Source organism: Caretta caretta, chromosome 1, assembly GCF_965140235.1.
Source record: "Caretta caretta isolate rCarCar2 chromosome 1, rCarCar1.hap1, whole genome shotgun sequence".
Classification (NCBI taxonomy): Eukaryota; Metazoa; Chordata; order Testudines; family Cheloniidae; genus Caretta; species Caretta caretta.
The window spans coordinates 198,907,618-198,932,589 of NC_134206.1; the positions used below are offsets into that span (position 1 = coordinate 198,907,618).

General features: G+C 39.1%; 1 protein-coding gene across 5 annotated transcripts in view; it reads right to left on the reverse strand.

The window, feature by feature from the left end:
• Window positions 1–24,972, reverse strand: part of TBC1D23 (TBC1 domain family member 23) — a 57,558-nt gene that overhangs the window by 8,974 nt on the left and 23,612 nt on the right. For 3 of the 5 annotated variants that reach the window (XM_048817030.2, XM_075118544.1, XM_048817038.2), the window contains exons 5-15: window positions 24,219–24,342; window positions 21,646–21,770; window positions 21,493–21,539; window positions 20,249–20,352; window positions 19,444–19,566; window positions 18,280–18,372; window positions 7,281–7,451; window positions 5,286–5,328; window positions 4,358–4,467; window positions 2,048–2,190; window positions 728–772 (exon numbers count right to left, since the gene is read on the reverse strand). In XM_048817030.2, coding sequence (XP_048672987.1) covers window positions 728–772; window positions 2,048–2,190; window positions 4,358–4,467; window positions 5,286–5,328; window positions 7,281–7,451; window positions 18,280–18,372; window positions 19,444–19,566; window positions 20,249–20,352; window positions 21,493–21,539; window positions 21,646–21,770; window positions 24,219–24,342 — 1,128 coding nt within the window. The remainder of the gene's footprint in view (window positions 1–727; window positions 773–2,047; window positions 2,191–4,357; window positions 4,468–5,285; window positions 5,329–7,280; window positions 7,452–18,279; window positions 18,373–19,443; window positions 19,567–20,248; window positions 20,353–21,492; window positions 21,540–21,645; window positions 21,771–24,218; window positions 24,343–24,972) is intronic. The other 2 variants (XM_075118547.1, XM_075118549.1) reach the window with 2 other exon arrangements.

Consider the following 24,972-nt stretch of genomic DNA (forward strand, 5'->3'; position numbering starts at 1 on the left):
CATTACCACAGGCTAAGAATGTGCTCGGAATACGCAGTATTGTTGTAGACATGTCAATCCCTGGACTTTAGAGAGACAATGTGGGTGAGGTAATATTTTTACCAACTTCTGTTGATGAAAGAGAGAAGCTTTCCAGCTAACCTGAAGAAGAGCTCTGTGAAAGCTCAGAAGCTCTTCTCGCTCACCAACAGAAGTTGGTCCAATAAGATATTACCTTATCCACCAGGTCTCTCTAGGAATGCAGTAGTTTTAAACTTGCTGACAAAATTCCAAGAGGACTTTAACACTCTTAGAGCACCCTGAGCTCTGAAGATACTTTTTGAACAGCTTGTAATAGGTCTCCTTTGAAGCTCAAGTCTTTCCTTCTGAAGCTCAAAACTGAAGCCTGCTAAATAAAGGCTTCTGCCCCTTTTCCCTACAACAAATAATAAAATGCAAAACTGAAGTGACTAGATTTAAAAAAAAAAGTTTCAAATAAAGAGGAAGGAAACTGAAAGACTGAATAAAAGCCAAGAGAATAAGAAAGCACTGGAAATATTTCCCTTTTCTTCCCCTGACTGCAGAATAGCACTTGAAAACGTTAAGTTTGATGCGAAGCATAGCTTTTTAAAAAGTTGATATATAGAATTTCAGAGATGTCAGTGAGACCAATGCTTACAAACATTGTGAAGTCATGCTCAAAAGGACAAAGGTGTTTTTAGTCAGATTGGTCTACTCATTGGCTTACCGCTCCATGCTTGCTCTGTCTGGCCAGGAAAGATTGAAAGATATTCTATAGCAAATTGGGGCAGAGGACAGAACAATTATAAAAAATAAAAAACCTAGTATAAAAAAAATGAGTACTCTGTATCAGCAATTTTTCCCTACATCTCCTCAAACCCAACAATATTTCAGCAGACCTACCCAGGGACCACAGGAAGCTTGGAAGAAATTATTTTGAAGAGGCATTTCTACATTAGATGTGATTTATATATGAGCCTTATTTGAATGCTTGGTGCAACAGAAACAAAAGGGTATTTTTATTACAAGATACTTCTGCCCTAAACCATGGTGTAAGTAGTAACTGCATCATTGCAACAGAGAAACCAAGCTGTAAACAACCCTTTTAGTTGGACTAAAAATTAAGTAGGTGAGGATTTGAGAACCACTGTTCACCACAGCAGCCATCCTGAGCCTCATTAACAAGTAAATATATCTCAGTGCTTTAAAAGGCACTCAATAGCATCCATCTTTCACAACCTTGCAACTATTAAGAAGAGTTGTAAAATAGGCTATCAAATTCAGACCTATTCACAAATATTTAGAAAACAGATTTTCAACTTTAAATGTACTTTAAAACGAAAACTGTCACTGAACCCATTGTGAAATCAATATTCCTATTTTATAGTTGGGAAAACAAGACTCTGAAAACCTCTCCAGCTGAAAGGGAAAGTCTATGCTAGAACTGTGCTTAGAATCCAGGAGTTCATGGATCTTAGTTCTGTGTTCAAGCCACAAAGTCAGGACAATCACTTTTTATATTTCTCTTTGTTTCAGCTCCTCCCCTTTAAGCAAATGCATGTGCAATGAGCAAAACTGTTTAAAATAAAGATTTAGAGTGGGATTTTCAAGAGTATTCAGTGTTGATTTAACTCTGCTTATACTGAAGTCAATGGGAGTCTTACTAACGCTTTTGAAAAACCCATTCTAAATGCCTTTATCACTAGACAGGTTTCTTTGTTATAAATTTATTATAGTGGCAGTTTGCTGCATTATCATCCAGAGATGGGGGTGCAGATACTAGCCTTGGAATTATGAGCCAGCAAACTAGTCATGCTTTAAGACAATGATATCTTGCAAATGCTAGTGAAGGAAATTCCAAAAAGGGGGCCCGGGGGAGGGGCGGGGGGAAAAGGAAGAGAAGACAAATAAAACACACTCAAAGCCTGATAAACTGAAAGCTATCTTCTCTTGATTCTTATTATTTAGTCTAATCTTCATACTTTCAAAAACATCCAGTTGAAATGGGGAGTCATTCATCACTGATAATCACATATAAATAACCCACCTGTCCACAGGAGTTGATGTATTTTCAATAAAACTAATAACTTTTTCTTTCACATTCACAGATTTAGTCTTCAAAGCAACAGTCATTTTATTTACCAAGGACTTGACTCCTTTTCCATCACTTGAACCATTAGGAGAATCACCCTGTAAATGTAAGTGCTCTAAGAATTAACTGTAACACAACATTTTTACTATCAGTAATTTGTTAAGAATGAAAAGCTACAACATACTGAGCATGATCACTTGCTATTGTTTACAGGAAAGTTCTCTAGACTATTAGTATTGTTTATCACAGAAATAGGATTTAAAAAGAATGGCAGCCATAAAGGACTAAAGTAAAGCCCATTTAAAAAATAAGCTACCAAGCCCCATTACTTAGAACTGTGCTCTGAAACTCCACTGAGAGGAAATAGTTCTAACCATGTAAAAATGTAAATGTATATAAAAATTAAAAGCCATATTCTACCTACCACTAGAAGGGGCACAGAAGATTCAGGAAATGTGTTTCTTGGAATATTACAAGTAAGGAAGGTGTTGGATCATATTAAAGAAGTTCTGTATTAAAATCACAAATGAGTTTGATTCCCCATAGTTTAAATTCCAGGGTATTACTAATTCAGAGGTCTCTTGGTTTTTGGTACTGTTTCTCTCCCTCTGTGTGTGAAACTTGCAAGCTGCTAATTGTGTTAGTACATTCTAAGACAGAGTCTGTTCTCAAAGCAATTCACAGAGAGAGAGACTCAAAGCAATACTCTAACAACAGAAACAGTACCCAGAGACTCCCCGCCCTTTTGTTGTATTAACAATTGTGATTAAAATAGAGATAGAGGATGTATGTGGATGGATGCTTGGTGTGGATAATAACTGAATGATCAGGGAGGTGCCAGCCTAAGAATCCAGTTTCCATCGGCTGAAGAAGGCGTCAAGTGGAAATAACCAGAGGACCCCCAGAGGGCAGACTGGAATCCACCCAACAGCCTCAAGAATAGGAGAACCAAAGAACAAGATAACATCTAGCAGCACGGAGCCGTCAGGAATGTGCTACCTGCTGATTGATTCAGCAACAGCATGATGAAGCAATTCCCATAGACTGGCATAGGAAGAAATTCCTATAAAAATGGACTTTAGAAAGTGAGAACTTTGGGGTCTGATTCCGCAAACCAACTTCCAGGAGCATCAGATGAGCATCTGACAAGGCCCTGCTCCCTCCTCATGTCCAGGCCACCTGGCCAGTGGCTTGGCATGAGCAACTCTAAGGCTGGTAACTATGATAACAACCTTGCAGAACCTGTGTGTGTGTTTGTATGAATGAATGTGTGAATAAATATGAGATTGAATGGAATGTTATAGCTATAACTAACTGCTTACTATGATTCTTTCTGTATTCACAATAAATGTGGTATTTTGCCTTTTCCCCTTTAATAAGATCCTGCTGGTTTTTATTTTATTGGTATAACAAAGGAATTTAGAGGTGCCATGGAAACACAACCTCCATACCCTATGGATCTCTCAGATGCATGTATAAAGGAGAATTTAGCCTCACAGTGCACCATTTCTTAGAGATGGCTGGTCACCCTCATGCTGGAGTCACATTGCCACTGGCTTTCACTAACCCATTAGACCTGAACAACCTCACTTTCTGAAATAAGTGACTTTAGATATGTAATAGACCTCATGTGGGATTATGAAACAATTTTGGAAGGACCAGCCACTGACTTGGTAAACAACTGGTTGAGTTCTTCTACACCTTTGGGAAGGTTTCCTGAAATTCCAAAAGGATATCTTATCATCCCATGTACAACCTTATGTATTTTATATACCCCAAAGTGAGGAAGATCTAAGAATGGTAGCTATTCCATATATTTTATTGAAATGCAACCAATGTGAGATTTTCTCTGAAGATTCTCTCTTCTAAGACAAGATGACTTCAGGCTACTTCCAACAGGATAAAAGATGGTTATAATCTGCAATTAAATATACAGCTAAGGACAATTATAATTTGTAGCAATACATTCTGCAGGATAGACTTGAGGTAAGAGAAGGGTAGATTTAGGCCATCTAGGACCCATCTTCCCATCTTATCTACATCTATTGGACAGAGCAAAAAATTATGGCTCGGATCCTTCTATCAGATATCCACAGGTGCCACACAAGCACAAGAATCTCCACACACATACAGTTGCAAGATCAGGCCTAAATTAATAAAAACATGCACTTTGAGTTTATAGAATAGAAAGGCACTATGGAACACACAAAAATCACTGCTTCTTGTCATTTTCAAATGTACAACCTGATCTATAAATACACTTACATCAACAGAGGAGTTTATGCTACTTCTTGAGCCTGAGGTACTAGCAATCCAGTGGCCATATCCATTTTCGGGTCCTTCCACATTGATGTCTGCTAAGTGCTGCTGGAGTGCTGTTAGAAAGGGCATTTTTAAAAGAAGTTCAGAGCCACATTTGAATGAGTCATCTGATCATGTCTCACTTCAGACTGCTGATGTCAACATTTACTCTAGATGATTTACAAAAATGCAAATAAGTTCAAATGCTACTCCTGCTACTGCTTTCTCCTTTCAATACTACAGAGCCTCTAAACAAACTTATTGTAATGAAATAAAAGACAGGAAAATAACACTACATAAAACATAGAAGCACCAGGAAATAACTGGCTGCTTAATTTTTGATCAGATGGAGTGTGTGTCAAAATAGTGCTATTAGTCAAAGTAGAAGCTATTAGGTCCTGATCCTACCATTTAGAACATGAGTGGATCCCTACACTCATGCAGAGCCTCATTGACTTCAACTCTGGTCTGCCCATGCATTGTAAATTGCAGCATTGGGAACCTAGTTACTGATTTTTAAGAAAACAAAGTAGTGAAGAATTACAGCACTGTTAACAAGTATAATTAGGAAACACTGTAGTTGTTTTAACATACATAGAAAGAACACTAGGGAGGATAAAGACATTGGGAGGGAAGCTTCCCAGCCATTCATGATTAATTCAGAATTCAGGATACACTGTGACAATGGTAAAGCTAATTAACAATGAACATGCAATTGCACAGTGTTAAAAACAGCACATGACAAAAAGCTAGTGAATAAACTACGTTTGCCATCCATTTAACTGGTTGCCAAACAAATACCAACAGTAATCCCAACAGCATTAAAAAACGCATTCAAAGCTTTGTCAGGCCAAGAGTGAATGTAAAAAGCATTATTAAATCAAAAGCTTACCCATGAATCCTCCTTTGGCAATGCTTACATATTCCTTGTTTTTCTGCAACAAGAAAAACACTGGAAATCATATTTGTGACACTCATGGATTTTCAAATTTAAGGTGGAAAAATAGGTCCCTACCTTAAGGGTGTGACATATGCTTAGCATACTTTACTTGATAAATTTGGAGTTTCTTTGAACCAAGGAAGTCTTATTTTTAAAAATGAGAGTGATAGAGTTATGGTCTAATGCCTTATACATGTGCTCACCTTTAATAATTAGAATACTCTTATTGAAATTAATAGGACTACTCATGGAGTAAAGTTAAGCATGTGCGAGTGTTTACTATTTGGGATACTCAAGCCCTAATCCTGAAAAGAAGCGTGCTGCAAGTACCAGATCATATATGTTTCTGTTGCTTGCTTTTCGACTTTCCTCCATATCACAAAGTTGCAGTCAGCTCTCTCTCTTCTTCATTGTGATGCCCCAGTATGTACCATATATGGTTTTCACAGCTATGACAATGCATAAGTGACTCCATGAAGGCCAATCATTTTATTTTTAGCTAATGGCATGTTTCTGAAAAGCTTTTTTAAAAAAATATTTATTACATCTCAGCTTGTGTACATCCATCTTCAAGAATCTAAGTCACTCTACAAATTAAAATACTACCTACATTAAAAAAAGGGATGGCCTAGAAAAGTCAGCCACACTCACCACCAATGGGGGAGGAGGTGGAGGAAAAATCCAGAAAGAAGAGCTGGTATAAAAGGGAAGTCAAAATGGTTAAAGTGATCTGACTAATGGAAAAGTCTTCCATTTGGCACTCCTCAAAGACACCAAAAGAAATTAAGATCAGTATGTATTCAGTTATAATAGTTTTGGAGAGATGTAGGAGAAAACTCATTTCCCTTGGAATTTGATTTCTGAAGATGCCATCAGCAACACTTTGAATTGAATTCATGGGAAGACTGCAAAAGGCTGGCATTAAAATGTTCTTTACAGGAGTAAAATTTTGTAATTGTGGCAGCTTCTGAATCAATTTAAAAGAAAATTAAGTACGAGTTAATTACAGTAATTTTAGCCAGGATGTAATGAAAGAATGAATGACCATAGTGAGGCCCATGATGCATAGCTTTTACCGAAAACTGGAGAGAGTACAGTAACAGCCATTCTGAAGCATTATTGCAACAGGGATTTATAATCCCTAAATGCTATTCCAAACCATATCATTAAACAAAAAACCCACATCACTTATCTGAATCTCTACAGACTGGCTCCATGGTAGCTGTGAAATCACAGAACTGGTGGCAATAGCTTTGGAGGATTTCTATGGGGAATGCTCAGGCAAGATACTGCAGCTTCAGACTGCATTAAACTTTCCTCCAGAGTGTAGCTGAACTCGACATACTTAGATCTACTTACCGTGGGGTCTTCACTGCGGTAAGTCGACGGCTGACGCTCTCCCACCGACTCTGCCTGCGCCTCTCACCCTGGTGGAGTACCGGAGTCGATGGGAGAGCACTTGGCGATCGATTTATCGCATCTAGACTAGACGTGATAAATCAACCCCCTGCTGGTTCAATCGCTGCCCGTCAATCCAGCAAGTAATGTAGACAAACCCATAGTCCCCAGCTCTCTGATGGATGCAGATATCTGGTGGACTGATCCCTGCATCTTCCCAGGGGAGGAGAAGAAAGAGAGAGAGCACGAGAGAAGGGCTAGAATGAATCTTACCTCCCCATAGAATAATATGGAGAGAACTGTGCCAGTGCACCCTTGCAGAATTTTTCTGATGCCAAGATCCTCTACCGTGGGTTTGTTTAAGGAAGGCAAGATCTGGGTTGAAGTGAACAACTAATTTTGGTGGTCATTAAATGACTGCTCAAAACCATGTGTAGTTATAAGAACAGTTAATGTGTAAAGAAAGTCTATTTTGTCACTCTTTATTGATGTGTGAAAGAACGTAATTCTTTAGTTGTTCAAACAATAATTCCAATATCCTAGTTGTACCTGTAAAAAGTGTGCCAACACCATGTTCATATACATGTCTTCCTCTTCCCTGCCACTTCCCATGAAACAGAGGTGCTCCCCACTAGCTATGGAGCCAGACTGTATGGATTGTTTCTGTGCTTCCAACAAGGATTTTACAGACTGTGCAAACTCTGATGGGTTCTGGAGCATCTACAGAATAAAATAAACAGAATGTTAACTATTTTCTTAGCATACAGCTTGTCAGCGCACACACAAAAAAAGGCATCAGGACTCTCATTTGTCTGGTATTCACTAAGCAGCATGTGCCCAGCACTCTACAAGGCACAAATTAAAGACAGTCTGTGTCCCAGAGGTCATATTATCTAACAAAGACACACACAGAAGACTTTCTGTAAAATCCTCAGAAGGGAATACTCTATTTTTATTAACTCAATTCTTATTGACACAGTAGAAAAAATTAGTCTTTTTTAAAGGAGGACTTGAATGAGAAGACAGGTAGCAAGCTGGAATCAGGAGGATTTTCCATAGCTGTGGGATGACGTACAAAAAGACACACAAAATAAGAGTTTGAGAAGGACACAAATGGGACACAGAGGCTGGCCTCTATTTTAGGCATTTCTGAGTTGCTTTTACATTGGTACCTGAGGGCTGCTGGGAAGAGCAGAGAGGGGTGAGGGAGATGTGACAAGAGGAACATAAGAATGGCCCTACTGGGTCACACCAAAGATCCATCAAGTGATCCATCCCCTGTTGCTCATTCCCAGCTTCTGGCAAACAGAAGCTAGGGACACCATTCCTGCCCATCCTGGCTAATAGCCATTGATGGAGCTATCCTCCATGAATTTATCTAGTTCTTTTTATAACCTATTATGGTCTTGGCCTTCACAACATCCTCTGGCAAGGAGTTCCACAGGTTGACTGTGCGTTGTGTGACGAAATACTTCCTTTTATTTGTTTTAAACCTGCTGCCTATTAATTTCATTTGGTGACCCCCTCATTCTTGTGTTATGAGAAGTAGTAAACACTTCCTTATCTACTTTCTCTACACCAGTCTTGATTTTAATAGACCTCAAACATATCTCCCCTTAGCCGTCTCTTTTCCAATCTGAAAAGTCCTAGTTTTAGTAATCTCTCCTCATACAGAAGCTGTTCCATACCCCTAATCATTTTTGTTGCTCTTTTCTGAGCCTTTTCCAATTCCAATATATCTTTTTTGAGATGGGGCGACCACATCTGCACACAGTATTCAAGATGTAGGCATACCATGGATTTATACAGAGGCAACATGATATTTTCTTTCCTATTAGCTATCCCTTTCTTAATTATTCCCAGCATTCTGTTTGCTTTTTTGACTGCCATTGCATATTGAGTGGATGTTTTCAGAGAACTATCCACAATGACTCCAAGATCTCTTTCTTGAATGGTAACAGCTAATTTAGACCCCATCATTTTATATGTACAGTTGGGGTTATGCTTTCCAATGTGCATTACTTTGTATGTATCAACATTAAATTTCATCTGCCATTTTGTTTCCCAATCACCCAGTTTTGAGAGATTCTTTTGTAGCTCTTCGCGGTCTGCCTGGGTTTTAACTATCTTTAGTAATTTTGTATCATCTGCAAATTTTGCCACCTCACTGTTTAACCCTTTTTCCAGATCATTTATGAATATGTTGAATAGGACTGGTCCCAGAACAGATCCCTGGGGGACACCACTATTTACCTCTCTCCATTCTGAAAACTGACCATTATTCCTACCCTTTGTTTCCTATCTTTTAACCAATTACCAGTCCATGAGAGCATCATCCCTCTTATCCCATGGCAGCTTACTTTGCATAAGAGCCTTTGGTGAGGGACCTTGTCAAAGGCTTTCTGAAAATCTAAGTATACTATATTCACTGGATCCCCTTGGTCCACATGCTTGTTGACCTCCTCAAAGAATTCTAGTAGACTGGTGAGGCATGATTTCCCTATACTAAAACCATGTTGACTCTTCCTCAACAAATTATGTTCACCTATATGTCTGACAATACTGTTGTTTATTATATTTTCAACCAGTTTGCCCGGTACTGAAGTCAGGCTTACAGGCCTGTAATTGCCGGGATCATCTCTGGAGCCCTTTTTAAAAATTGGCATCACGTTAGCTATCCTCCAGTCATCTGGTATAGAAGCTGATTTAAATGATAGGTTACAGACTACAGTTAGTAGTTCTGTAATTTCACATTTGAGTTCCTTCAGTACTCTTGGGTGAATACCATCTGGTTCTGGTGACTTATTTCTGTTTAATTTATCAATTTGTTCCAAAACCTCCTCTAATGATACATCAAATCTGGGACAATTCTTCAGATCTGTCACCTAAAAAGAATGGCTCAGGTTTGGGAATCTCCATCATATCCTCAGCCATGAAGACCAATACAAAGAATTCACTTAGTTTCTCCGCAATGGCCTTACCGTTCTTGAGTGCTCATTTAGCACCTTGAACGTCCAGTTTAGCAGGCTTCCTGCTTCTGATGTACTTAAAAAGTAATAGCAAATTTTTTTTTGAGTCTTTGGCTAACTGTTCCTCAAATTCTTTTTTGGCCTTCCTAATTGTATTTTTACACTTCATTTGCCAATGTTTATGCTTCTTTCTATTTTCCTCACTAGTATTTAACTTCCACTTTTTAAAGGATGCCTTTTTGCCTCTCACTGCTTCTTTTACTTTGTTGTTTAGCCATGGTGGCTCTTTTTTGGTTCCCTTCCTATGTTTTTTAATTTGGGGTATATATTTAAGTTGAGCCTCTATTATGGTGTCTTTAAACAGTTTCCATGCAGCTTGCAGAGCTTTCACTGTTGGCACTGTACCCTTTAATTTCTGTTCAACTAACCTCCTCATTTTTGTGTAGGTCTCCTTTCTGAAATTAAATGCTACAGTGTTAGGCTGCTGTGGTGTTTTTCCTGACACAGGGATATTAAAATTTAATTATATTATGGTCACTATTACCAAGTGGTCCAGCTATATTCACCTCTTGGACCAGATCCTGCGCTCCACTTAGGACTAAATCAAGAATTGCCTCTCCTCTGGTGGGTTCCAGGACCAGCTGCTCCAAGAAGCAGTCATTTAAGGTGTCAAGAAACTATCTCTGCATCCCGTTCTGAGGTGACATGTACCCAGTCAATATGGGGATAACTGAAATCCCCCATTATTAATTATTATTATTATGAGTTTTTTATTTTAATAGCCTCTCTAATCTCCCTGAGCATTTCACAGTCACTATCACCATCCTGGTCAGGTGGTCGGTAATATATCCCTACCACTATATTCTTATTATTAGAGCATGGAATTTCTATCCATAGAGATTCTATGGTACAGTTTGATTCATTTACAATTTTTACTTCATTTGATTCTACGTTTTCTTTCACATATAATTCCACTCCCACACCAACACGACCTGTTCTGTCTTTCTGATATATTTTGTAATGTGGTATTACTGTATCCCATTGATAATCCTCATTCTACCAAGTTTCTGTGATGCCTATTATATCAATATCCTCATGTAAACCAGGCACTCTAGTTCACCCATTTTATTATTTAGACTTCTAGCATTGGTATATAATCACTTTAAAAATGTGTCTGCCATTACACGATGTAGTTGAATGGGAATTATTTGACTGTTTTTGATCAGACCTTGCCTGTATTTTATCATTTTCCATCCTCTCATCCTCACTAGGACATAGAGATTCTCTATTAATAGATACCCCCTAAGGGATGTCCGAACCATGTGCTCCTCCGCACCTGTCGGCTTTCCCCCAGCCCTTAGTTTTAAAACTGCTCTACGACCTTTTTAATGTTAAGTGCCAGCAATCTGGTTTCATTTTGGTTTAGGTGCAGCCCATCCTTCCTGTATAGGCTCCCCCTTTCCCAAAAGTTTCCCCAGTTCCCAATAAATCTAAACCCCACCTCCCTACACCTTCGTCTCATCCACTCATTGAGACTCTGCAGTTCTGCCTGTCTAACTGGCTTTGCACGTAGAAATGGGAGCATCTCAGAGAATGCTACCATGGAGGTCCTGGACTTCAATCTTTTACCTAGCAACCTAAATTTGGCCTCCAGGGCCTCTCTCCTATCCTTCCCTATGTCACGGATACCTACATATACCATGACCACCGGTTCCTTTCCAGCACTACACATAAGCCTATATAGATGTCTCGACAGATCCGCAACCATTGAACCAGGCAGGCAAGTCACCGTGCGGTTCTCCCAGTCATCGCAAACCCAGCTATCTCTGTTTCTAACGATTGAATCGCCCATTACTAATACTTGTCTCTTTTGAATAGCTGGAGTTCCCTCCCTCGGAGAGGTATCCTCAGTGTGAAAGGATACCACATCATCATCTGGAAGGAGGGTCCCAACTATGGGATTGTTTCCCTCTGCTCCAGTTAGATACTCTCCTTCCCTGCGACTTTCATCCTCCTCAACAGCACAGAGGCTGTCAGACCGGGGATGGGACCATTCTGCTTTGTCCCAGAAAGTCTCATCTATGTACCTCTCTGCCTCCCTCAGCTCCTCCAGTTCAGCCACTCTGGTCTCCAAAGCCCGTACATGGTCTCTGAGGGCCAGGAGCTCTTTGCACCGAATGCACTCATACACCACCTGCCCACAGGGAGATGAGAGATGTAGGGAAGGGCTAGTTGTGTAACAACTTATAACTGTCTGAGCTCCTGAAACAAACAGACAAGTTTAAGATAGCCAGATGGATGAAAGGGTTCTTAGTACACTTCGAAAACTAGAACTGTGTTAGCTTCTAGACTACAGAACAGAATACACTACAGGTCAGATTTATCACACAAACAACAACATGCGCAGCCTGTCAAAAAGGGGAAGAAAAGTGGACTTCCCAAATCCAGTGACTCCTGCCACCCCCAAGGGGCAGGGGCTTAAGAAAGGAGACTTAATTAAGTCCATCAGAAAAATTCAGCTCACACAACAGGTTAAGAGAAAAAAAAATTTTTTTAATCTAGTTTTCTAGTTGGACTTCATAATGAGGCACACAGATCTAACAACTTGCCCAAGGTGACACAGCAAGTCAGTAGTTCAACCCAAATTAGAACCAGGATCCTCTTACAGCCAAATGCTGTAATTTTTAATTACTCGTTAAACCCCACTACTTCCTGCCACTAAAGCCATATACAAATTACATGGAGTCAAATGTTTACTCCCCCTGTGAAAGTATTTCACCTGTTACATGTGAATAAAGTGCATTAAAGTTACCTGAATAGCTTTTATTCTCAATCAGCAATTGTTTGGACATACTGCTTCTTACATTAAATCCTCCATACTGTACCCAGCATACACACAAATAAAACTGCAACAGGTTATTTTTATTAATTGAATGTGTTTTCATCAGTGATATGACAGCTTGTTTTATTTATTCCAGTAAGGGCAATTATAGCCAGTCAACTGTAAAATTACAGCAATTAATCCCAGTTTATCTCTCGTTTAAATGCCTATTTTAATATGTCCAGTATATTGAAAAGGGAGGACAGCAGTTTGAAGGACCTAATTTTGATTAATAAAACATATTATTCTATAACATGTAATAGTTAAAGGGGCCTATTTCTACCTCAATGAACACAAATATTTCATTAAGGCTAATGCGAGTTATTATCCACATGCATCAATAGGAAAATATGTAAGTTTCTTTCCTACATAAATATTGGTTCACTTGCAAAAAGAACTTACCTGTACAGACAATAGTTGTATTTAAATATTCAGTATTAACTGCCTTCTGATGATTAAAACAATACTACAGAAACATGAAAACTAGTGATATAAATGAAGGACATAAAAACTTTCATTCATAACATAAGAATGGCCATATGGGGCTCAGACCAATGGGCCATCTGGTATCCTGTCTTCCTATAGTGGCCAGTGCCAGATGCTTTAGGGAATGATCAGAACATGGCAATTATTGAATGATCCATCTTCTGTCATCCAGTCCCAGCTTCTGGAAGTCAGAGGTTTAGGGACACCCAGAGAATGGGGTTGCGTTCCTGACCCTCTTGGCTAATAGCCACTGATGGACCTATCTTCCATTAATTTATCTAATTCTTTTTTGAACCCAGTTATAATTTTGGCCTTCACAACAACCCAAAAGTTCCACAGGTTGACTGTGCATTGAGTGAAGTATTTATTTCCTTACGTTTGTTTTAAACTTGCTGCTATAAATATAATAGGTGACCCCTGATTCTTGTGCTATGCGAAGTGGTAAACACTTCCCTATTCACTTTCTCCACAGCCTTCATGATTTTGGAGGCCACTATCATATCCCCACATAGTCATCTCTTTTCTAAGCTAAGCAGTGCCAGTCTTTTTAATCTCTCCTTGTATGCAAGCTGTTCCATACCCCTAATCATTTTTGTTGCTCTTCTCTGTACTTTTTCCAATTCTAACATACCTTTTTTGAGATGGCGTGACCAGAACTGCATGCAGTATTCAAGGGGTGGGCATATCATGGATTTCTATAGTGGCATTAAGAAAAGGAGTACTTGTGGCACCTTAGAGACTAACCAATTTGAGCATGAGCTTTTGTGAGCTACAGCTCACTTCATCGGATGCATACCGTGGAAACTGCAGCAGACTTTATATACACACAGAGAATATGAAACAATACCTCCTCCCACCCCACTGTCCTGCTGGTAATAGCTTATCTAAAGTGATCATCAGGTTGGGCCATTTCCAGCACAAATCCAGGTTTTCTCACCCTCCACCCCCCCTCACAAATTCACTCTCCTGCTGGTGATAGCCCATCCAAAGTGACAACTCTTTACACAATGTGCATGATAATCAAGTTGGGCCATTTACTGCACAAATCCAGGTTCTCTCACCTCCTCACCCCCCTCCCAAAAACCACACACACAAACTCACTATCCTGCTGGTAATAGCTCATCCAAAGTGACCACTCTCCCTACAATGTACAATGGATTTTACTAAAACTAGACAAACCATTTACAACGCACACTTTGCTTCTCTACAAAAGAAAAAGGACACTAAACTTTCTAAACTATTACATGCTACAAGGGGCCACAGCAATGGTTCCCTCAACCCACCTAGCAATATTGTTAACCTATCCAACTATACTCTCAGCCCAGCAGAAGCAGCTGTTCTATCTCGGGGCCTCTCCTTCTGCCCCTCCACCCCCACGAACATGATACAGTTCTGTGGTGACCTAGAATCCTATTTTCGACATCTCCAACTCAAGGAATATTTCCAAAATACCTCTGAACAACATACTAATCCACAGAGGTCTCCCTACCAACACTACAGAAAGAGGGATTCTAGGTGGACTCCTCCTGAAGGTCGAAACAGCAAACTGGACTTCTACATAGAGTGCTTCCGCCGACGTGCACGGGCTGAAATTGTGGAAAAGCAGCATCACTTGCCCCATAACCTCAGCCATGCGGAACGCAATGCCATCCACAGCCTCAGAAACAACTCTGACATCATAATCAAAAAGGCTGACAAAGGAGGTGCTGTTGTCATCATGAATAGGTCGGAATATGAACAAGAGGCTGCTCGGCAGCTCTCCAACACGAGTTTCTACAAGCCATTACCCTATGATCCCACTGAGAGTTACCAAAAGCAACTACAGCATTTGCTCAAGAAACTTCCTGAAAAAGCACAAGATCAAATCCGCACAGACACACCCCTAGAACCCCGACCTGGGATATTCTATCTACTACCCAAGATCCATAAACCTGGAAAATCCTGGGCGCCCCATCATCTCAGGCATTAGCACCCTGACAGCAGGATTGTCTGGCTATGTAGACTCCCACCTCAGGCCCTACGCTACCAGCACTCCCAGCTACCTTCGAGACACCACTGACTTCCTGAGGAAACTTCAATCCATCGGTGATCTTCCTGATAACACCATCCTGGCTACTATGGATGTAGAAGCCCTCTACACCAACATTCCACACAAAGATGGACTACAAGCCGTCAGGAACACTATCCCCGATAATGTCACGGCTAACCTGGTGGCTGAACTTTGTGACTTTGTCCTTACCCATAACTATTTCACATTTGGGGACAATGTATACCTTCAGATCAGCGGCACTGCTATGGGTACGCGCATGGCCCCACAGTATGCCAACATTTTTATGGCTGATTTAGAACAACGCTTCCTCAGCTCTCGTCCCCTAAAGCCCCTACTCTACTTGCGCTATATTGATGACATCTTCATCATCTGGACCCATGGAAAAGAAGCCCTTGAGGAATTCCACCATGATTTCAACAATTTCCATCCCACCACCAACCTCAGCCTGGTCCAGTCCACACAAGAGATCCACTTCCTGGTCACTACAGTGCTAATAAACAATGGTCACATAAACACCACCCTATACCGGAAACCTACTGACCGCTATTCCTACCTGCATGCCTCCAGCTTTCACCCTGACCACACCACACGATCCATCGTCTACAGCCAAGCTCTGCGATACAACCGCATTTGCTCCAACCCCTCAGACAGAGACAAACACCTACAAGATCTCTGTCAAGCTTTCTTACAACTACAATACCCACCTGCAGAAGTAAAGAAACAGATTGATAGATCCAGAAGAGTTCCCAGAAGTTACCTACTACAGGACAGGCCTAACAAAGAAAATAACAGAACGCCACTAGCCGTCACCTTCAGCCCCCAACTAAAACCCCTCCAACGCATTATTAAGGATCTACAACCTATCCTAAAGGATGACCCAACACTCTCACAAATCTTGGGAGACAGGCCAGTCCTTGCCTACAGACAGCCCCGCAACCTGAAGCAAATATTCACCAACAACCACATACCACACAACAGAACCACTAACCCAGGAACCTATCCTTGCAACAAAGCCCGTTGCCAATTGTGCCCACATATCTTAGATATTCAGGGGACACCATCACAGGGCCTAATAACATCAGCCACACTATCAGAGGCTCGTTCACCTGCACATCCACCAATGTGATATATGCCATCATGTGCCAGCAATGCCCCTCTGCCATGTACATTGGTCAAACTGGACAGTCTCTACGTAAAAGAATAAATGGACACAAATCAGATGTCAAGAATTATAACATTCATAAACCAGTCGGAGAACACTTCAATCTCTCTGGTCACGCAATCACAGACATGAAGGTCGCTATCTTAAAACAAAAAAACTTCAAATCCAGACTCCAGCGAGAAACTGCTGAATTGGAATTCATTTGCAAATTGGATACTATTAATTTAGGCTTAAATAGAGACTGGGAGTGGCTAAGTCATTATGCAAGGTAGCCTATTTCCCCTTGTTTTTTCCTACCCCCCCCCCAGATGTTCTGGTTTAACTTGGATTTAAACTTGGAGAGAGGTCAGTTTGGATGAGCTATTACCAGCAGGAGAGTGAGTTTGTGTGTGTATGGGGGTGGGGGGTGTTTGAGAAAACCTGGATTTGTGCTGGAAATGGCCCACCTTGATTATCATGCACATTGTAGGGAGAGTGGTCACTTTGGATGAGCTATTACCAGCAGGATTGATTATCATGCACATTGTGTAAAGAGTTGTCACTTTGGATGGGCTATCACCAGCAGGAGAGTGAATTTGTGTGGGGGGGGTGGAGGGTGAGAAAACCTGGATTTGTGCTGGAAATGGCCCAACCTGATGATCCCTTTAGATAAGCTATTACCAGCAGGACAGTGGGGTGGGAGGAGGTATTGTTTCATATTCTCTGTGTGTATATGAAGTCTGCTGCAGTTTCCACGGTATGCATCCGATGAAGTGAGCTGTAGCTCACGAAAGCTCATGCTCAAATAAATTGGTTAGTCTCTAAGGTGCCACAATTACTCCTTTTCTTTTTGCGAATACAGACTAACACGGCTGTTACTCTGAAACCTTATAGTGGCATTATGATATTTTCTGTTTCATTATCTATCCTTTTCCTAATGGTTCCTAACATTGTTAGCTTTTTGGACTCTTGCTGCACACTGAGCAGATGTTTTCAAAGAACTATCCACGATCATTCCAAGATCTCTTTCTTGAGTGGTAACAGCTAATTTAGATCCCATCCTTTTGTATGTATCGTTGGGACTGTTTGCCAATGTACATTACTTTGCACATAGCAACACTATATTTCATCTTTTTGTTGCCCATTTCTGTGATCAGAATGATCAATGATCAAAAAGCACTTTATGAGCTACATAGATGGTATTCACTTCACCGAGCAACAAAAAACAGCGACCTCTGAGGTGAAACAACTGCATTACAAGACAGTTTAGGACAATAAGCGAATAATGTTATGGCACCCAACTGAAATGGCAGAGAATTTCAAGAAGGCAAAAATGTGTAATAAGAGTTCACACCCACACTTGTACAGAAATTCCAGTGGGATCTGCAATGAAGTTAACAGGATCTCAGTTTTACATTTCAGCCCCAACACTAACATACCTTCCCTCATAGCACAATGAGAGCTTTAATGACTAAGGGACAAACTCAGCAGTATTTCCCAGCAGCACAGTGCCCCGTAAAGCCACACTGTAGTCTTGCTTTAGTACTGACAAAGAAGAGTGCCACCTACTAAATTATTTGGAGTTCTCATCCAAGCAGGATGAGATTTTGACACACCAGGATTTCGCTTATGTTGGCTTTCTACTGGTGTCACAAAAGATTAAATTTGTCAGCAAGATGGCTGCTACCAGCAGTACACTCAACAAAGTAAATATACATTTAGTTTTAGATAAAATATACACTAAGTTTTAAGGAATACTATTTGCCAATATAACATTTCAGGGGGAAAAATATCTGGGGCAAATTGGGTAGAGACTTTAAAAAAACAAAACAAAAACCTAGGACTTTTAGAAAAAGCTCACTTCTGAAACATGGAAGTATAAACTGAAGACCACCACCAAGTGCTCCATTGGCTTGAATTTGAGAACCAGTGGTTTGTGGAACTAGACATCTCTCTCTCAGTTTTGTTTTAACTAAGGAAGTTAAAGAACAGCTCTTGTCCAAAACATAAAGCATACTAACCAAGTCTGAGTCTAGGTGAAATGCTGTTGATAAATGCCCAGCATTGTATTGTTCCGCAGGACGACAATCCACTACAAAGAACCTTACTCCTTCCTGAAAGAAAAACATTTTACCTGTTGCAATTTACTAATTTGAAGTTTAAAATAATTAATGGGAAAGTCACATCATTCAAATGTATTTGTTATGCAAACCACTTTTTAGTAAGAACTCCTATGCTTTAGGGATGGATCTCCTGATGTGACTTACTAGTTATCAAAAAACTATGTTTAGTGTGGGAGTGCCCAGCTAGAGCAGTATAGCAATAACACCAATAATGCCCCAACAGTGATCTTACATTAACATAGCAGTTTTCATTTCCAACAGACTCCAAGTGCTATATACACAATGAAATCATTTTAACCATCATTGGGAAGAAATGCAGCCCCTACTTAATAGCACACAACAATACACAGTGAGAACCAACATAAAATTAAAGCTAAGCATGTGATTAAGTGCTTAGCTCAAAAGGGGTAGATGTAAGCATATGTTCAATGCTTTACTGAATTGAGGCCAGAAAGCTGTTATTAAAAAGGCAGGTACCTTTTTAAAGACAAAACTGTCTTACTGTCTTATGGGCTTACATCAAACTACAACATTATCCATGTATTATACTAAAATACTGAGAGTAAAATCTCTGCATGCTAGTATATTTGTCTTACAAACTATTACACAAATACTTAGATCCTTAGCACAAATTCACATTTCACAACCCAAAGGCAGGATTCTCTTGTAGCAGTATTTTAGTTACAGGTAAAGAGTTGATCTTTCACTGGAATATTGTGTGCGCACACAAGTGTGTGTTTTGTTTTTAAGTCTGCATCCCTATTTCAGGAAAACAAATTAAGGGAATGCCACCCTAGGCTCCTCACCACCCATGAAAGGCCTACTATTTTTTTTTTGTTTGGGGGGGGTCGGGGGGTATCATTGCCCGTCATAGCAAGGCTGCGCTGTGGCCAGGAAATCCTTTACAAGGGAGCTAGAATCTCAAGGCACGAAATTATTTCTAAATCAGCAAACAGTAACTTGTATTTTGAGCTCCTAAAAAAATATTTCAGCTAGATGGGAAAATGAAAGATTTCTATTCTTCTTTTGGAAAACAGCAATGTAGTATGTCTAGTTACTGACCCCTTGTTGCTGATTTGCTTGAAGAATCTCAGATACTGAAATAGCTAGACATAGAGCTTGGCTCAAGTCTGTGTCGTCATCCTTGAGTCCCAATAAGCTGCTGCCAAAGAGACTGTTGTTGTTCTATTATGGTAAGACACAAAATACCTTTTACATTAATTGCAATTATTATAATTTAAAAAAAAAATCAGACTCCAATCTAAGATTGTTACTTCTACAATGCTACAGGTGTATGTTGGACTTTATAGACAAGTTAAAAATAAGAGTCAGCCACATGAGTTTTTCCATCAGAGAATTTCTGAAAACCATTAAAACAGCCAGACTTCCCTTACATTCAAGTTTGTCAAATAATAATTTGACAGCCCTATATCACTACAGTTGTGTCAACATGGTTAAAAAAAAAACACATTTTTTCATCTCAGCAAACAGAAGTTGGTGTTAAGGAAATCCTGCCCCTTTGGTAATCCCCATTACTGGTCTACTACAAAACATGTGTACACCATGCTCAGAAGAAAGCACAACAAGCAAGCCAAAAGTAATGAGTACCAGTTACAAGTTATTAGTTGCACTGATGTCAGTGGGACTACTTAGGACAGTAGGAAGTGCAGGACTTTCCAGTATACAAAGAGCCCTATTTATCCTTCATCTTAATAGCTTTTTCTGCTCACTTTCTCAAAATTACATCCAAGATTGCTATCCGATCCCTGCCAGAGAACTACTGTATCAGTTTGGCCTGTCTGAATTGCTCAGTGTTCATAAAAATCACCAAGTTATAAAGTAATTTCCTCAACTGCTTGGCTATTACCTTTCTGAAAGAAGTTGGAGTTTTACTATAATAATACTGTGCCAAAGAGAAAAGGTCTTCTATATCTTCTATATCCAAACTGGCTGGGGAAGTTTCTAGGAATCCTGTAACATGCAACATATGGAAATTAATACTTAAAACATTTAAACAAAACATTGCATGTGGCCTTTTCAAACAGTAAAATATACTTTCTTTAATAAAGCACAACACAATTTTTTTTGACTAACCTGCATGTTAGTTTATCCTCTCATTCAGGAACATAATTGTTTTGGAAGTTACATATTCAAAATATGTACCATTTACCAGTACATTTGTGAATATAGCGGTGGCTTCTTAAGCTGCCTGTATTGTTGAGTGATGGGATGGGACTGCTAGTCAAATCTCATTAGTTACAGACTGGTGGAGCCAGAAAATGCAGGAAATATCTGTTGTCCCCTTAAAGGTTTCTGAACCTCAGAAACACCACACACATGCATGTTATTTGCTAAGTGTTTAAGCTTCAACTCAGAATTACTCATGTTTAGAGCATTTCTATCTAAATTTATAGTTTAATCCTAAATCAATACTTCACCTAGTAAAGAGATAGCTCAGGAAGATCCAGGGAAAGCACCAAAAACTCTTAGTGACTATTTGACACTTATCTGTCCATCATGATGAAAGGGTGAAACTCAGCAGTGTATGCCAATATGGCAAAAAACCAAAACAACTTTACTGTGTATTACTGGATTTATAAAAAAAGTAAATACTTTCTTATTTTATTTTTTTAGGTTTAATAGTTCATAGACCTGCATTTTCATTGATGTGAACACAACATTAGAAATATAATAGATGAGATCCCTACCCAAGGAGCCTACAGTCTAATTCATATAAATGAAGACATGGGGGAAGAACACACACAAAAATGGGTGCATAGAGTGTCTAAGAGAAAGAGCTAGTGAGAGGACTGGAGCATGAATAGAGAGGTTGTTTCAAGCACATGAAGAAAGGCATGCTGCCAAGTGTGAGAGAAGGAAAGGGAAATGCAAGAAAAGCATGGGTAGGATGCAAAAAGTGACAGGGGAATGAAGGAAGAAATGAAAGCAGAATACAGGCAGAAAGTGTTACAATGCAGTGATTTGAAGGTGACAATCAGGAACATTATGAAAAGAAACCGCGAGTGAGGGGATTTGCTGAGGGAGTGATGGAATCAGACTGGCAAATGGGGAAGATTATTTTAGCAGCAGCATTACAAGAGCAGTACGTACTTATCATTTCTTCTCTGCTGTCTGATTCTTGTGCTAAAATAACATCTCTGAAAATAGTAGAAACACAAGTATGGATTAAGTCAGTAAAAACAAACACCAAATACGGACAAAACTGTGAGACCAGCGAATTCATATTATTAACTAGGTACTCACTTTGCATTGACAAGGATGATTAACATTAAGAAATAAATAAAAAATGGATCTGCTTGTTGTAGGTATCCATCCCATATTGCCTGAGTGACTTCAGCTGAGCAGTAATATGAAAAGAGGCTTCCAAGCTGAAACGTTGGGGAATAGCGTGAAACAAAGCAGAGTCAGGAACAACTTTAGCAGGACTACAATACTGCTAACAGATAGACAAGCTAGCTAAAAGAAAAACATTGAGGACAAGGTGCCACTAGTACTCCTTTTCTTTTTTTGAAATTGTACATCTGCACTGTGCATTGAAGGGTAATTCTACCCTTAAAAATTACTTTTTAAAAAGTTGCATAGTGGGGATCCAAATGGTTTCTCTATTTTTACGTATGCTCACTTCACAGCTGAAGTTTTTTTTTGTTTTTTACTGTCAGCCCTACAAGCTCAACTTGGGATCTGAAAGTTAGGCTGGGCTTAATTCTGGCTCATATGTCTTCAGCAATAGAGGTTTTGAAATTTAACTTAGTTGTTAATTTTGATGAGGCATAAGCCATAACAGAATTCATTCCCTACTGTTTTGTTGGCTGTGCAGGGCTAATCTTAACAAAAAGTAGTGACAGAACTTATTCTAGTCAGTAAAGCAAGCAGACATGACTTTGAATACACACTGTGAAACAGTGAATACCTATTAAGGTGGAGCCATTTTTACATTTTCACAGTTGAACCAGACTAAATTAAAGAGGATCACACATATAGTTTGGCAGTGAGACACACCATTTAAGTTTTAAAGCATTAGGCTGACAGATGAGTTACTAATTATCTGCCAGGAATGGAGTGTTTTATTACTATTATAAAAAAATTAATCTTTGGGCGCACACACTTTTAAAAAATGTATCCTTTCCACTACACAGAAAGTGCAAAGTGGATGAAAGAAAACAAGCTGTGAATTTCCTTCCCTGCTGGACAACATTTGTAATGATACTTAACTGAAAGGCGTAATACTTGGCTGATTTAGGGGCTTGCTGAGCCTACTGTTGTGCTCCAGATGGGATCGCTATTGTCATGGCTTTCAATAGCACTTCACCTACAAAACCTATCTTGAGAGCATTTAACACCTCCCAATTTGCTATTGTAATAAGGGTCAGAAGGTTTGAACAATTTTGAGTCAAGCTCTGTTGAATACAGTCTTTCTTTGAAAGACAATGGTGCACTGACAGATATAAATGGTGTTTCTTACAAACTTTTGTGTGTTTGAATTCCCACTCCCAATCCCTCAAAATATAGTGATCTTAGAAAGAGCAGTTTCAGAGTAACAGCCATGTTAGTCTGTATTCGCAAAAAAGAAAAGGAGTACTTGTGGCACCTTAGAGACTAACAAATTTATTTGAGCATAAGCTTTCGTGGGCTACAGCTTATGCTCAGATAAATTTGTTAGCCTCTAAGGTGCTACAAGTACTCCTTTTCTTTTTATATAATAGTTATTGAAACATACTTTCACTAGGGAGTAATATACAGATATACTAGACAGACTACAGTCAAATCTGACTGCTGCTTTAGATGATGACTGGCCAAAGATAGATTTTATTTATTTGTGTGTGTATATTAATATTAGATTTTATCTGCTGCAATTTAGTATTAAGTTAGTAGCAGCACAGAAAGCTCTAATTAAAAGAGGTGCTATTTTATACACAGTTTTATGGCTTTTTATTCCTCTAGCTTGAAGTGAAGAACCTTTGAAAAACTTGGTAGAGCCCAAGGATGCAAAAATACACCCTGACTGCTAGGATCTAGGTTTCACAGCTTACCATCAGTGTCTTTACTACAGACTTTACTTTACAGACTTCTCTTGCAAAATATAATTTAAGAAAACTGTCTCAAACAAAGTTTTGGATTTCCTACACTACTATCGAGTTTGATCTTGCAGTTTTTTGATGCACATTCACACTGACTTCAATATGATGTGTGACTACAAAACAAGTGCCAGGTCATATTAATTAGCAAATTAAAGGTTGGGGGAAAAGGCCAATTCTTTAAGAGACAGTGACACACAGCCTTGGGCTGCAATCCTGAAAAGAATTATTTTAGTATTAGTTCTGTCAACTCAAATATTTTAGTTAAGTGAGGGAGGAATTTAAAAAAACAGACAACAGTAACTTGAATTTATAAAATGAATTAGCCCTATTCTAATCCATAATCTCTGAACTGACGTCCATACGCAAAACAATTGAATATATGGAGAAGTGGTATGCAGTACTATTTAACCACCTCTTGGAAGTGGCAGTCAACTCATACTTAATACGAAGCACTTCCAATCCCTAGTATCAATAGCTTAGGTTTTATTTCTACAGTAAGGATCTAATGTTCACAAGATCTCACCTTCTATTTGGAATGGAATGACTAGAGACTATAAAAGTGACATACTAAAAAACCATACACCTTTGTGTTCTTCTATTTCAGAACACTTTGGAAGTGATTAAAAAAATAAAACCTCCAAATTCCTTTTGCATCACTATTCCATAGCTCAGCAGTTTGTACTTAAAAGTTTCTACAGAAATTTATTTTATTATGTTTCCCTACTTTCACTTTATTACCCAGTTGAGTGCATACGAGTCCGGTGTCATCTTCTTAGTGTCAAGAAAGGAGCACAGTTCAGGCTCATGATACTGGAGGAGAAGCCTAAATAGATGAAATGGTCTCCCCTTCTGGAAACAATCCCTAAAAAGCAAGTAGCAAGACAATGTTTATGAAAACACCACAATACTCCAGTCATTAGGCTTATATTGGCAATTCTTAGCTAAGAAGAAAACATAACTTTATGTGTATTAAGAGGAAACATGTAATCCCTTCGCTCATACAAATGGCCACATCAAAGCTGATCAGATGGTGGGGAGAATTAACAAATACTTTAACATTTTTAAACAATTTAAGCCACTACATTTAAATATCAAAATGAAGTTTAAACATTCGTTTGTGAAAGTCACTTTGGGCAGGAGTGTGCCTCAATCTAAACAGAGAATATTGTTAACTATTCTAATAGAACTGACCAAAGTGATTTTAAAAGATCTCCATGTACACCTGAATAAAAATTTCACATTAAGCAACTAGTGGGGAGGGAAGAGAGGCAATCATGGTATGGAGTAGGGCAAAATAAATTTGGAAGACAGTAAAGACAAATCTTTCTTGTAAATTAAGTTCACTCAATACACAGCTCTCCCAATCAATGTAGTTCAATGTAGGTATGTGGGCAATTCTATTATGTTGAAGTTTGAAGTGAAACATTCCACCAATTTAATGCGTTATTTTAATTATTAAAAGATTTCTGCTTTCCCATTCAGTTAACAGTGT